This window comes from Rhynchophorus ferrugineus, unplaced genomic scaffold (assembly GCF_030347505.1).
Source record: "Rhynchophorus ferrugineus isolate W39M unplaced genomic scaffold, kcgeb_rfMv2 rfM3, whole genome shotgun sequence".
In the NCBI taxonomy this organism is placed as follows: Eukaryota; Metazoa; Arthropoda; class Insecta; order Coleoptera; family Curculionidae; genus Rhynchophorus; species Rhynchophorus ferrugineus.
In genome coordinates, this window is record NW_027472582.1 from 36,624,563 (window position 1) to 36,639,627 (window position 15,065).

Here is a 15,065-nt window from a genome sequence, read left to right on the forward strand (position 1 = left end):
AATTAGGTGCCAGTATCAATCTAGTCTTCAGACCAAACTTAGTGAACGACACACCAATACCTCACACTTTCATATTATATACTCATCATGGTGTACTTCCTCCCATTTTTTCCTATGTACAGTTGCGACTTTAGCTTTGGAGTTTGGATGCGTCTGGGACAACCTCCTCTTTGGTGTGAATATAATTGTTATTTAATTTTTTTTTTACTACATTTCTAATGCAATCTAATATTTCTTGAAGAAATGTAGAAATAACTTCTTTCGTTTGCTTTTTAGTAATATTTAAATTTTATATTAGCTTATTATAGCAAGTTATGCCCTTTTAAAGGATATTTTTAACTATATTCTATATTAACTATAGCTGTATCAATTTTAAAGAAAAACACGCCAGAGGTTTATCCTTTAAGGAATCTGGTTCAGTTAAATTGCATGTAAACGATGATAATATGAAGTGTCCAGGATAATTTTCAGAATAGGTGATAGTATGACCTAACCTGAAGGTATCTGTCATTATGTGTTCCTGTGATTTCATTTAAACCTGTTCTTTTCGTCTAAATAAAAGGAAATATAGCATCATGGTAAATTTGGATTATTGTTAAACGAAGCAATATTTTTTCTCAATAATTTTGGTTATATTTGGAAAATAATTAATATAATAAGACGTTTAATGTATTCTGCAATTATTCTGAGAGATATTCCAACTTCGTTAATTGCAACATATTCACCTAGAATTTGGTAAGCTTTTGATATGCATCCCTTGGAAATACCTAAATTAGCCAGATTCTTAAAAAAATATAATCAAATTTGTACGCTCATAGATGGAATAACGTGGAAACATACATGGAAGTCATTGGTAAAGTATATTCATATTGTCTGCCATAGGAATAAGTAAAGCCTAAGAGACCTTTAGTAGTACGCTGCCGTTTATCCACTTAATGTTATTACTGAAATTATTAAATGCTTGTTTTTCATGTTTCATCATTCCCAAGGAGAGAAATATGTTGGTATGTGGAATAACAATAATAATTTCTAGCCTTTGTACACACATCTCTTACTTAACATTTTACATTTTTATATTATTTATAAAGTGCCTATTATTAATATTCACTAGTTTAGTATTATTACAAATATTAATTGTTATAAATTATTTTTATTATAATTATTTTGCCATTTATTATAATAGATAAATTAATTGAGATTTGCTTCCTATCCTAAACAGTTGCTTATATTATAATTATAATATATATTTTTACTTCTATAAATAATGGGTTATTCATTATTTTAGAATAAAATTTCATGTGTTATTAGCAATGTATACTAAAATATATTGGTCGAGTAATTGATACTTATTGGTAATTTGAATACATGTAACCCAAAATGCTACGTGCGTTTAAAATGCATCACTGACCCAATAATTAAATAACCTTAGATGGCCCAAAACAATTAAACAATTTATGACAAGGTCAATTCAAAAACATTGACCAATTCGAAAAAATAACCTGTATATCTTGCCCCATTCAACATTTCAAGGAAACCCCGACGTAATAAAATTCTTCTATAAAAATAATGTTTTTATAAAAAAAAAATTCTTTTATAAAAACATTTTAACCATTGCTTAAAAAATCTTTCCTGTTTAGATAACGGTGATGGTTGTTTCGAGAATACGTCAATCGCACAATTAAAATTTACCTGATCGGGATATAATTCTTGCAGAGGTTCTTGGATTCCTTGAAGGCCATCTTTTGTTTGTTGAGGCACACTAGAACCCAAATAAAGTACACGACACCTGCAGATTGGCGTGGATTCCGTCATTTTGGATTTTATGCTATAACAAGTCTGAAAATGGACTTTTCAACAGATCGCTTAAATTCCTTCAACTGCTTATGGCGATTTCAAGACGTGGCCGTTGAAGAACAGGCATGTTGATTTTTCTGAAAAAAAAAGAGAAACGGTATAAATAAAAATCAATGTATTAGTTTGATGTTTTTACACATTTTCAGAAAACAAGGAATATTCAATCATTTTGTTATGAATAAAATTGATTTTAGCTATTATAAATAAATGAAACGATTTCATTCACTTTTCTTGTTATGTTATTAGCACATACTCGCGAACCATATAAAAAAACCGGAAGGTACCATAGCTTGGTAAATAAAGATTTTACTTAAGACCATTTCTTTACTTGATCTACAAAGGAGGGATACATAGAGGAGTAAATTGTAGTTATGTATACACATGTAGTTCGCTATTATTAAAGTATTGTTGATATGCTGCTATTAAATATATTTTATGTCTCCTACAAAAATTAATTTCTAAAGTAGAGGCTCCTTCAATGTGCGGCAGAAATTTCATCACTTGGATCACGATGAGAGCTCCTTCTCATGAACTATGCAAGGTCCCTCAGATTTCATCCAGACCTGAGTCAGTTCGACTACTTCTTCTCTAACAAGCTAGACAACAACACTACAATAAGAAATCGTATAGGTCCGTCATCAGTATTTCGTGGAATTTGCAATCGATTGAGAACAATACCTGCTACAGTCAACAGGACTGCGACAATTCCAGCCTGGCAGTACTCCAATATATCTATAGACCTATCCATGAAGGTACTAAAGAAAGAATATATTAGCTTCTCCATAGTAAAAGAGCCCTTCGCCCAGACATTTGAGGAGAATTACCCAAATCATTTCCCCGTTTATACGGATGGTTCTAAACGGCGATATTTCGTTGGTGCCGCATACACTCCGGGACTGTTCGAGGAGTACTTTTGGCTTCCCACAATTACTAGCATTTTTTCCGCGGAGATTTTGGCCATTTATAAGCCCCTATCTGCACTGGATGGTCGGTGGGCCCATCAATACTTGTGGTGTCAGACTCACTGAGTTCTTTAGACAGTCTGATTTCAGTAAAGACAGTCCACCCTCTAGTTATAGCTATCAGAGAGCTACATACAACATTGGAGAAGAGGAGAGTAAGAATAAATTATCTAAATTCCCGGTAACGAAAGGGCCGACTATCTGGCAAACAGAAAGGAAGATTCTATTCATTCCAAATAATATTCTATACATTCTATTCAGTAAGGAAGACGCTAAAACACATATAAAAACTATATACAAAATATTGGATAAACTAAATTGGGATCTCCTTATGGAAAATAACAAGTTTTGGGAAATCAAGGGGTTTTCTCACCAATCTCCTAACGTTAACAATTTCAACAAGTTCCAATTGAGCATCCTTTCTCGGCTGGGAATAGGGCATAGCAGACTAACGCATGAGCATCTGTTAAAAGGAAGAGACCCCCCATAATGTAACAAATGCCAAACACAACAGAATGTCAGGCACATCCTTCTCGAGTGTGAAAAGTGTGAGGTACTGAGACGGCAGCTCGGAATGCCAAGGTCATTAAAACAACTGGTCCAACCCAAGCATTTGGATATGCTTTTCAACTTTTTACGGCCGCTAGATTGATACACCTTTTGTAATTCTTCTTATTCTAATTTGTATAGTATATTATTTTTGAATGTAATTGTTACTTTTGTATACTTTATTTAAAAATACATTGTAACTCGACCCTAAATAGCTCTAGAGACTGACGGCCTTTTTAAAATAATAAATAAAGAAATAAATAACCAAACTTAACGAACTTAAGTATTACCTTCAACTTTAGTTTAAGTAGTCCAATTTAATATCAATTCGGGAAATATAGACCGATGTATCTATTCCACACTCGTCTTGTTTGTGTTTTAATACAAGTACAACAGAACAATGATAATACACTAATTCGTAAATTAATATTGCGTATTGTATACTAAGCGTATTAGATATAATAATTATAATATAGTAAGATGAAATAAAAAACATAGTTCAGTACAATTACATTTTCCTGTAGTAAGTAACACAAATTGTAATACATATTTATATAATATTATTGCTGTATAATTATTAAATAATTTTGTTTCACTTTAAGTGACATTTGGACATCTGTGAGGTCCACAACAACATCAAGAACCTCAAACCCCAATAGCTATATTTCTATAAGCACTAACATATATCTCAGCATGATTTCTCAGCACATGAAGCAGTGAGTTTTATTAAATGATTATTAGGTATTGCCAAATTTCAGAATAAGTATGTATGAATTATTGTATTTATAAGATGTAATTTTTATGATAAGCGAGTTTTAATGATTATCTGTGTTTGGAGAATGATAGTACTTAAGAGGAAGTAAAGTAAGTTATAAAATCAGTCTATTACAATTTGAGTTATTTTATGGAAATAACATATAGTGAAATTTTAATTCACCGCGCTGTCCATTTCAACAGCTAGATATTAGTTATAAAAAGTCTATAACATATTTTTCACTGGTTGTCGAACAAAAATATGCAAAGTAGCAAAGCATAGGTGCGTCTGTAGGAGCGGCAATTAATATTTTACATGATAAGTTTACGATGATAAAGTTGTCGGCCCAATGGGTGTCACAATTGCCTGCGGTGAACAATAATGAACAAACCCAGTTTACAACTTAAAACAACGAGTTCGTGTTTGGAACAGTTTATACAATGTTAGAAGATATATTTCATTAGAAACAATACTTTGTTATTTGGAAAACTAAGTAATTATTTACATAATGTATTACTATATTACAGCCGACAACGAAGGAAATGATAACCGCGGACAGACTCGCGAGAGAAGCCACTGCAAAGGAAGAAATAGGACTGAAAAAGCAAGGATAGATCAGCACCAGAACCATCAGGGAGAGGAAACACAGGACTGAGCAGGAAGGCTGTGCAATTGATGACAGGCCACGGAAATATGCAAACCTACCTGCACAGATTTAAATTAAAGGAGACCGATGGACTCTGCGAGTGTCGCACAGGTCCAGAAGACACTACGCATATATTGGAGACATGCGAAATTGGGAAAAGGGTATAGGCCCGAAACAGGCATAGGACAGCCGACGGGAACTACCAGTTAAGGAATGCAGAGGGAATAGTCAACAAGGAAACCGTTACAAAGATCAACGCATGGTCCGATACGGTGATTGACTATGAGGAAAGTTATACACAGCATGGCAGCCAAGAAGAGTCGAATGCTGGCGCGCAATAAAGCGGCCAGTTAGAGATCAGTGAGGAAATACGATAGGGAATTAGCGAATGAAGTGTGCAATAGCGTCGCGACGGTGCAGAACAGGCTCTCGGAGACCCGTCCGTGAACCGTTCCCGAGACTTACGTAAGACCAGCTCAGAGCTTTAAAAAGCACCAGAGCTATAGACCAATGGTCTACATTTCAAATATATTACAGCCTTTTTAGAAAGTTGAAAACTGTTTATATCCATATTTAATCAAACATATAGTTAGACGCCCTCTGAATAAAATTTGAGTTGGTTCTTTGTCTGCATCACTATAAGATGTTCCACTATAAGCCATTTGTTAACATTTGTTTCGAGATATAGAGCCATTTTACGGGTTTCCACTATGATTTGTCCCATTTCATTTTATCCATATACCTGAAACTCTTCTTTAGCGTTTTTTAGTACCCCATTACACAAGAGTACAAAAAATTTAAGAGCGGTTTAAGTTTTGTATCTATATAGTTTTGGGTGTTCTTGATACAAGGATTTTTTTATCATAAGACTCTTTATTATTCTATCTATGTATAAGACGCTCTTTTACAGTTTGGGCAACTATTTTAAAGCAGTTATGACATTAAAGTAAAAGAGAATAATACTTGAACAATATTAGAATACTGTTTTACTTTCAAACATAGTATACGTTAACTATCACACCCTGAAACTTTTTCTTTGTGCGAGTGAGTCCTCTTTGTACATTTTCGCTCGTAAGAAGAATCTGGAAGGTCTCGCCATATTTCCAACAATAGTGATATCATTAAGACTCTATATTTTCCTTGGTATTTTTTTCTCTTGTTTCTTTTTTCACTCACCTCTTCCAAATTGTTCAGAAAATAATCAAGAAATGTTTTTGACATTTTCTTGATGCTTTGTTTATAGTTGGGTCTTTATGATTGACTGTGACCTCCTTAAAAGTAATCGTCTCTTTTTGAGGATCTATTACGATCGTGATAATTTTGGGTCGTCTAATGTCTATCCCGACGAAAACCTGTATAGAGGAGAAAAGCGGTTGAAGCCTGGAAACTTTAAAACTGTGTATTTGAAGCAATCTCAATCCTTGGGAAGTGATCATACAAGTACATACTTCATCAATTCAAACTTTATGGGCAGTGGTGTTCAAAAAACTTTATGTGGAGGTACCAAGGTTTCTAGGATGACGTTCTTAATGAACTTGAATATACAGTGATTTGCGCGGTCTGTTCAGCTTCAAGCAGGGAAATTTCGTAAACCCAGCTTGTTGTCTGAGCATCGTGTAATATATTTTCAAATCTCCGCACACCTGCCAACAAAGGTTTTCATATTTTAATTTGCGAAGAACCAATTCCAAATCCTTATTTCTTTGATGTGTAGGGAGTGTTCTACGAGAATTGAAGCGGCGCAGCTGCTTTTTAACTTTGCTTTGTTATTCTTATCGCTTCATGGCCTCTGTTCTAACAAACTGTTTCTTATAGCGACTTAATTCTAAATTGTTGTCATTTACTGAGTCAGGCTGAAATCAAACACTAATCTATCTATCTGGAATTGCGCGATCTTCGTCTTTTTTGTGGATGTCACTTTCGCTGCTATATGTGAATATTTTTATATTATCGAAGTTCATTACTTAGGTCCAATGATAAAAATTGTTTAGATCTTGGTTTGACACAAATCCATATAAATATTAATATTATAGATATATATTATAGATAATTATTTCCAAGTCCCTATAACTAATATTATTCTAAATCGATATTAAGAAATCATTTGTAGATATAATGATTTGAAAATGAATTAGTTCCAGCAAGAACGTAATATCATCTTGTTTTTCGTTGATAATAATACACTTTAATAAGCTATGATGCATCTTCTGGGCATCTTTCAGTAATTACAGCTCATCTTATTACGTTTCAAATAAACACCTTACTGAAAACTTGTTTATTGATTTGTTATCGATGTTGAAATCAGACGGTACTTCGATCGACGTGCAAGATTACAGTTACTTTACTTGCAGAATATCGCGTTTATTAATTTTATGGTTGCTAAACTTGTTGGTCCAAATATATTTTCTGTTGACTTTTTTAATATTATACGTGTAACAATTTATACTTTCACGCTTCATTCGGAAAAAATATATTTACACTTTCCCCAATTTTCACTGACGGAACCTTCCTTTGGTTATAGACGGATATGATACCATCATTTTAAATGCTTCTATTTTTAAATTATCAAGAAACTCTAATAAATTAATAAATTAATTAATGAATTTGGACCTAATTTTTCATTTGAAAATAATAACTAAAGAGAGTACATTTTAATATAATAATAGATTTTTGTTTGTATCTAGCAATTAATATTCGGCATATACTTTCAAGCTCCTTTTAAATATATGTACACAATAATGCAATAAATACATTTGAAAAAATACTGGTACCGATTCCATCTGTTGAAACCTGGTTATGAAAACTTGTTAGAAAAGTTAAATTTTTCATACTTTGTTATTAATTCTCACTACCATATCAGGCGAAAAATTCTAGGTATAAAATTTTCAGATATTGGCCTTGTATTAAAATATGTTAAATATAAGGAAACAAAATATATCGTGTCGCAATTCTCATTTCATTTTATTAAACATTAAATTGATTTATTGGCTGCATTTATTGGCTGCAGAATAATAGTCCTCAATCCGGACAAAAAAAACAAGTTTGGTAATTGGCATTAGTTGTTGGTTGTGTTGATATTATGTATTTTGGTTGTGTTGATCTTATCTTTAGTTATCTTAGTTATCGTTATCTTTTAGTGAGGATACGGTGTTTTAAGAATGAAGTGGATAGTGATAGTAACTCTTTCTTTTCTTATAAGTGATACCATAATTATTTTAGTTTAAATATTATTATTATATACATTGTCATAACCCTAAATGTAATGCTTCAGCTAAATCAAAATTCAGTAACTTTTAATTCTAGTTGAATCATATTTTTGAGTATTAAATGTATTTATTTAATTTTAAATTATAAATTGTATATTTTTTAACGTTTATAGGTGTACCATAACCAATCTAAGCCAAAATGTATCAATCACAATATTCGAAACTTCATAATAATAGTTATATCCAATTACAATCATAATCATATAGAGACTATAAAAATATGCCATCTTTGTATGGTTTACAAGGCCTTAAAGTTACTATAATAAATGAATAATAAAATGTGAAGGGTTTAAAAAAGCCGAAAACTTTTAATTTGCATTGAAGCGTTTCTACAGAGGGAAGTGGTAATTTGTAAAAAGCGTATACAAGGCAAAACTGCCAGCAAACTGCTGCAAAACAAATTTGAACCAAACCCTTATATCGGCGCATATCATTCGTCACATTTTTCAGTTTAACATAAACATACCTCGTCCCCTTCCTTAAACTGAGTAAGATACAAATAACTGCAAGAGTACCAAAATAAAATGATGAAGAGATGGTCCATAATCAAAATTAACTTCCGGCATCACAATTTGTGACAGTATACCGATTGGTCAGTCAATAACGCATTTAATCAAATCCTTTGGGTCACCTTTTATAATCGCTCTAACTCTGACCAAAAAACTGCATACTGTAAATGCAAACAGTAAGACTCACGAAAAAATCTTGGTGGGCTAAACTAATTGTTTTAACATTTACCGTAATAATGTGTTTCTTCATTATATATGTGTTATAACATACCAAGAAATAATTGGGACTGTATTAATTTTTAATATGTAAATAACATAATTATAGTAATTTTATGTTAATAAATTATCAATTATTATATAATTAAAATACAAGTTAGTTAACAAAATACTTTTTTCCTTCTAATTCTATTTAATGTTCTTACTATGAAAAATCAAATTCCGTAAAATGTTTTGCGTCTAGTAAAACGGCTTTATTAAAGAAACATTTACATTCTTCATATCGGCGAGGAATGCGGTCATATATAGGACGACCCAAGTAGAACTAATAGGTTCCCATAAGTGGAAAACAAATTAGCTTAATTTCAATATAACAGATTTAATGCTATATAGTCGAATTAATAAAACTAGCCGTGGGTTAAGACTGAAACGTATAGTATGTACACGCCTATATGCAAACTTCTTGATTTACCAGACAAATGAGACCGTTAACATAACACGCACGTGCTGACAGTAGACATGGAAACGATTAGCAATTTACCTATTACGTGAAAGTGATGGCTAAACAAGGGAACCTAGACAAACTCTAAGTGATATTTAAAAGACTTCAAAAAAGGAGGAGATTCTATGTTCGACTGTATATTTTTTAATGTAAATTCGCCGAATTCTCCAACTGTGGGCAATTTTCAAAAATTATTTTTTTATTCGAAAAAGTACACTTCCGAGCTGGTCCTATTGGAACCAAATCAGGATCTGTGTGGGCGAAGGAAGCGAAATCGAGGAAAACGCTCAAATTTCAAAGGCACTTTTAATGTTTTCACATATTTTTGTATCTATAAGAATCAGATATTTGAGTATAATATTACTACTGAACTGATCTGACGAAAAATCGGAAGCAGTTTACAGCAGAAGCCATTCAGTTTGCTTTTTAAGCACAAACTATGGTATATATAACGTCGTAGAACATATTGTATACAATATTGTACACTACTGCTACTGTGGTGTAATTGTTAAAGGGTTTAACTGCCTAACGGAGGTCGCGGGTTCGATTCCCGTTGGGGAAAATAACGTTTTGTTGTTTAGTTCACATTTGTCAAATCACCTAGACTAGGTAGCCGACCCGGGGGCCTGAAGCCCTCCTTAAGTTTAGTCATTTTTTCTCTATTCCTATTTTTTCTCAAACGGGCTGCACCTTTACTTGGCCTACCCATTTTAATACTCAGTAAAACAACTGTATAATTTGTTGAGTAAATCTTTAACGCTAAACAGGGAAAATAAAATGTTGTTAACAGGAACATTGAACCGACTTCAAAAAATAAATAACTCACTAGATATTAAAAAACAAACTTAGATTTTTAACACAAAAACAAACATTTTAAAACAAAATATGTACATAATAATCGGTGTAAAAACTAAATAAAATTAAAGGAAGCCCAAACAATACAAATATAATAATACAATTTGGGTTCGGCAATGACAAAAGTTCGTTGAAAGTGATCAGTTGGTAGTAGTTAAAATAAGATTGTAAATAGATAAAAAGGTTTACATAGGTATTAATCTAAATTGTTTGTATATAGTAGAATATAATATACGTGTAGTAGATAGGTTAAATAATGTTTTTGTTTATTTTTGTTTATATATTACAGCGATTATTAGATACATGTTTTATTTTAATATGTTTTGTTTGTGTTAAAAATCTAAGTTAGAATATTTTTTAATTTTTATTGAGCTTCTTATTTATTTTTTGAAGTTGGTTAAATTTTTTGTTAAAAATGTTTTTAAGAAATAGATACGAAATAGTTTTATTAATATATTAAAATTATTAGAAGTAGATTAGGCCTCTAACCCAAATTTTATTAACATTTTCTTAGCCATTCAAATTGTATTTATTAGGCGTCTACATGCATTCCGATTATTGTCAATTCGTATGTTAACAATTTTTCTTTCGAATCTTTCTCATCCTTTTTAAACACTTGGAAAAATTCTTTATGGCGTTTTTGCTGGATTTTCGTTAATTGTTTTTTGGTCCTCCTGGTCTTTCTTTAAATTAAAAGCAAAATCACCGTCTGTAAATCGTTGAAATAAAGAGCGCCTTATGAAGTATGGTAGTCAGTATCGCCATAAGTTTCTCAATGTATTTGATGGGCTGCAGCAACAGGTTTATACAGATGAAACAACAAAAATAACATATCGAAAATATAACTGAGCCTCCTTATATATTGAGCGTCCTTGTATATAATTAGATATTTAGTAATACGAAATGTAAAAACAATTTCTGTTATGTGGAGAAATGTTAGAATTTAACTGTTAGGTTGGGTTGTTTAATAATTGTTTATGTTGATACTGTTATCTGCTTGCGCGATTCAATAGTTTTGGCGCTTCGCTTGTTATGATAAATTTTAAATTGCTGTTTAATATTTGTAGTTGAAAATGCCGAGGCTAAGTACATAAGCAGTCAGAAACAACAAGCAACAAGAACGATGTAATGGGTTACCATTCTTATCAGTAAAATGCGTTACAGAGGTAAGCGTTGATACTACTAACTATTAAGCAGCTATGGTTTTTATTTGAAATATTTCATTGTATTGCAGCTGCACTAATGTATGGACATTATGACTAAAATCTCTCAAAAAAAAACATAAACGATACAATTTTGGATTTACCAAAAACCTTGATGTTTGGTGGATAGTTTTTTAACATATACATAATTTAATGCAATTATTTCAGGGTTAACTGTTAGCATGGAACATATATTTAGAAAACTTAGGGATTTGCAGCTCTTTAAAGGATATAAGTCGATGCGGTGAACATTTAGTGTTAATGAGTGTTAGAAAACATAGGATTTATATACTGTAAAGATAATCCATGAAGAGGTTCAATGCAACTACTAGACATTGCCTTTAAAATAATACACTTTTTAACTGCATATAATAAAATAAAGGAGAATTTGTTATTTCAATTTGTATACAGACATAGATATTTCAAAATTATACATTAGGCCATTCTTGGCAACATCCTAAAAAAGCACAAAAGTAACAAAAGTTAGAATAACGCTTGATGAGGTTTTGCATATCATACATTTTTTTAACAGTTGATTACAAATATATTTTTCTTCATGCTAGGAACAATTCAAGAAAAATCCCAAAAGTGGTCAACAAGAGCTGTAAGTAAGGAATGGCTTACAAAACATAAATAAGTTGTAAAGATGTGATGCCAGAGAGTGAATAATTTTAAATTGTTACTTGGTAAATATAAATGAAATGTTTAAATGTATTTTCTGTAATTTACATATTAAGTAATAGATGTATCAAACAATATGGCTATAGAAGGTGATATCTTCCTCCTTATCACTACATATTCAAAAAAATCGAATTGTTGGGGGATGTAGAAAAGAATAACTAAAATAGACATGCAGGTCGAAAAAAATATGGAAGCAAGGACTGTTTAGATATGGGGAAAGAATTGTCTACAATAACACCCTTCGGATTGGAAAAACTACAGACACACAGAAGAAGAAACATATGAAGAAGTATGCATGGATATGTGTTTAATTGTTCAGAATGTATATAAGCATTTGGTTAAAATGTACGAGGAAATAATGCGTACTAATTGTTTTGCAGATATGGCGAATGCACTAGAGAAAATGAAGTGATTAAATCTAATTTTACGTACAGAGTTAGTAATAGAAGAAACCAAGGGGAAATACAGTGATAGAATGATTTGACAAGAAAGCGCAACAACGAAGAAAACAAAAACTAAACATAAAAATGTAAAAATGTCCTCTAATGAAAATAAAATACATTATTTAGATGTACAATTATCTATTAAGTGGGTTGAGTCTTCAGCGGATACATTAGGTGGTTTAAAAAAGAGTTCAATGTAAATATAAAAAATAATTAACATTTAAAGTACTAAAATAATATAATTAATTAACTGTCGTTTAATAAATAGATAATATTTGCACTAGATGAGATACGTTAGATGATGATCGAATGATTGAATATGTGCATTAAATATACTATAATTTTAAAATAAATTATATATTACAACATTTTTGTTTCATTATTTTATTTATATTCGAATGTTATTAAACATCAAATCTAAAATAAACTAAAATGCGTAAAATGTCAAAGTCAAATGCGAGAAAATTGCGACGTCTTGGCGTCATAAATTGAGATGATAAGAGTTCATAGCTAGTTTGTATAGATTATACAGTATATTCTATAATCTAAATTGAAGAATAATGTATATATTCGAAGCCTGTGAGTTTCTTTCTCGACGAAATTTTTATTACACATGAGAAATGGCGAAAGAAGTTTAAACAAAAAAAAAATGACAATATTAAATTGAAAATGCAAAAACGCACAGCTTTATTTGCAATAAACTATTGAATTAAAACTGGTCCTATCTGATTATAACCAAATCATATTTCATTAAGATCTTCCATTTCCTTTTTAAAATAAAATAATATAAATCTATTATATGTAATTATAGTTGACTAAAGGAAATATATATGTAACAGGTTTGAAATGACTCAGTTCATTTACTATTTAAATTAAAATACATGAAGATGTCTGAACCTATTTGCTTTATTATATCGATTAAAATATTCATTTAAAATGAGTTCTTACGTTATTTTCATCTTTTCGTTTTTTATTCAAAGTGGAAGAGCAACTCCATTGTAGCGGAACGATGGGAAAGTTAAACCTTGGAACGAACCAAACTGATTATAACTATTATACAGTTCTGGCTTAGCAAGATTCTAATTAATCATTTCAAATGCGATATTTTCTCGTCTCAAATGCGATTTTGTGGTCGTTAAGATGCCACTTGCGAGATAATATACCCGAGTGTGTGAAATTGAAATTTGTAAACATTCTTTGGCACCTAACAGAGTTATGACCAATTACCTGAAATAATGTAAAATTAAGCGTTTATATTGCGCGATGTTGAGCGATTGTTATTATGAAACAGATAATATGCAAACATGTGTTTTTATTTCACTTATATAGTCTTGTGTTATCAGTTTAATAAAAATGAGAATTAAAGCCAAACAGACTTGGCAGACGAGATTCTACCAAAATGTTCTCAAAAAATTGTCTTAAGAATTACGCGGACAAAAAACTGAAAAAAAAAACAAACATTACATCGTTGGAAGTATACGTTTACAATTATACCGTAGCTATGTTTTGGTTACATCTTTAAAAGCTTGTAAATACATTAAAAAGTATTGTTTTATTTTATATTTTTATTTCAATTAAAAATCAAATTTTAATAAAATTAATTAATTTGTTTTTAAATAAATATGAAGCAAAAAACCATTATATTTTCAACCCGTCTAATTATAGGATATGTAAATTGAACGTACATGATTGGACTATATAAATCTGATAATTCTAGAACACTGAAACAATTTGTTTTAAACAATGTACTAATGGACCATGATGCTTGAGCACGGGTTGGCAAAGTCATATTCTTGGTACCATTGGGTTCCAACTAAAAATGAATCGAATATAATAGAAGCACTGTATTCGAAATCCAAGTTTACCTTGTTTTTGATCTTTTATTTTAATACAAGCACTATCAGCTGGATGAATCAGGTGGTGAATGATTTCCCCGGCAAGACCTTGTGCGAAAAGTATACAAGTTGAATTTATGCATTTATTAATTCTAAAGGACTTTTTTGATTTAAAGCTTAAGAAAAATTATAGTCGCTACTTTTTTAAGACAATTTACGGATTCCAGGATTCCAGACAGGTTACGATTCATACGTCGGAACAAGTAGTAATCAGAAGGAGCAAGGCCTGGAGAACGCGATGGATGTGGTAGCTCTTCCCGTTTTGCACCATGTCATCGAACGTCGTTATGCAGAATAATCATGTTGTTTTGTTCTTGGTTGAATTCCGGCCGTTTTTCGCGCACAGTTCGGCACAAATACATCAATTCTAGTCCATAGTATTCCCCATTTATGCCTTCAAGTCATCGTCTTTTTTTGGCTATCCAGAACGCTCTCTGTTTTCGATGTCAAAATCTCCATTTTTAAAATGTCGAAACCAGTAAACATATGTTGAAATCGATGGAGTATGTTTGCTATAAGCTTCATACAGAAAAGAAAAACTTTTCCGCAAATACGATTTACTCAGTAAAAATTCAGATATTTTCAGTGAAAAAACAAATTTTTCACACTTCGACGAAATGACAGATAATGAAAAGTGAAGTCTTTATCATGAAGTTGGTTACAAATATACCCGATCCGATTTAATACCCAGTAATACCATCGGTTTTAAATCCGCGTAAATTAAAACAAAA

General features: G+C 31.3%; 1 protein-coding gene and 1 long non-coding RNA gene across 5 annotated transcripts in view; one reads left to right on the forward strand and one right to left on the reverse strand.

Moving 5' to 3' along the window:
• Nucleotides 1–15,065, reverse strand: part of LOC143193577 (uncharacterized) — a 98,657-nt gene that overhangs the window by 49,267 nt on the left and 34,325 nt on the right. For all 4 annotated transcript variants that reach the window (XM_076399877.1, XM_076399876.1, XM_076399875.1 and 1 more), the window contains exon 2: nucleotides 1,690–1,931. In XM_076399877.1, the coding sequence (XP_076255992.1) occupies nucleotides 1,690–1,812 (123 nt within the window). In that variant the 5' untranslated portion in view covers nucleotides 1,813–1,931. The remainder of the gene's footprint in view (nucleotides 1–1,689; nucleotides 1,932–15,065) is intronic.
• On the forward strand, nucleotides 11,141–12,573 carry LOC143192478 (uncharacterized). Its single transcript, XR_013004783.1, has 6 exons — nucleotides 11,141–11,279; nucleotides 11,348–11,432; nucleotides 11,484–11,818; nucleotides 11,879–12,001; nucleotides 12,053–12,285; nucleotides 12,377–12,573. It is a non-coding gene; the product is annotated as an uncharacterized LOC143192478 (long non-coding RNA).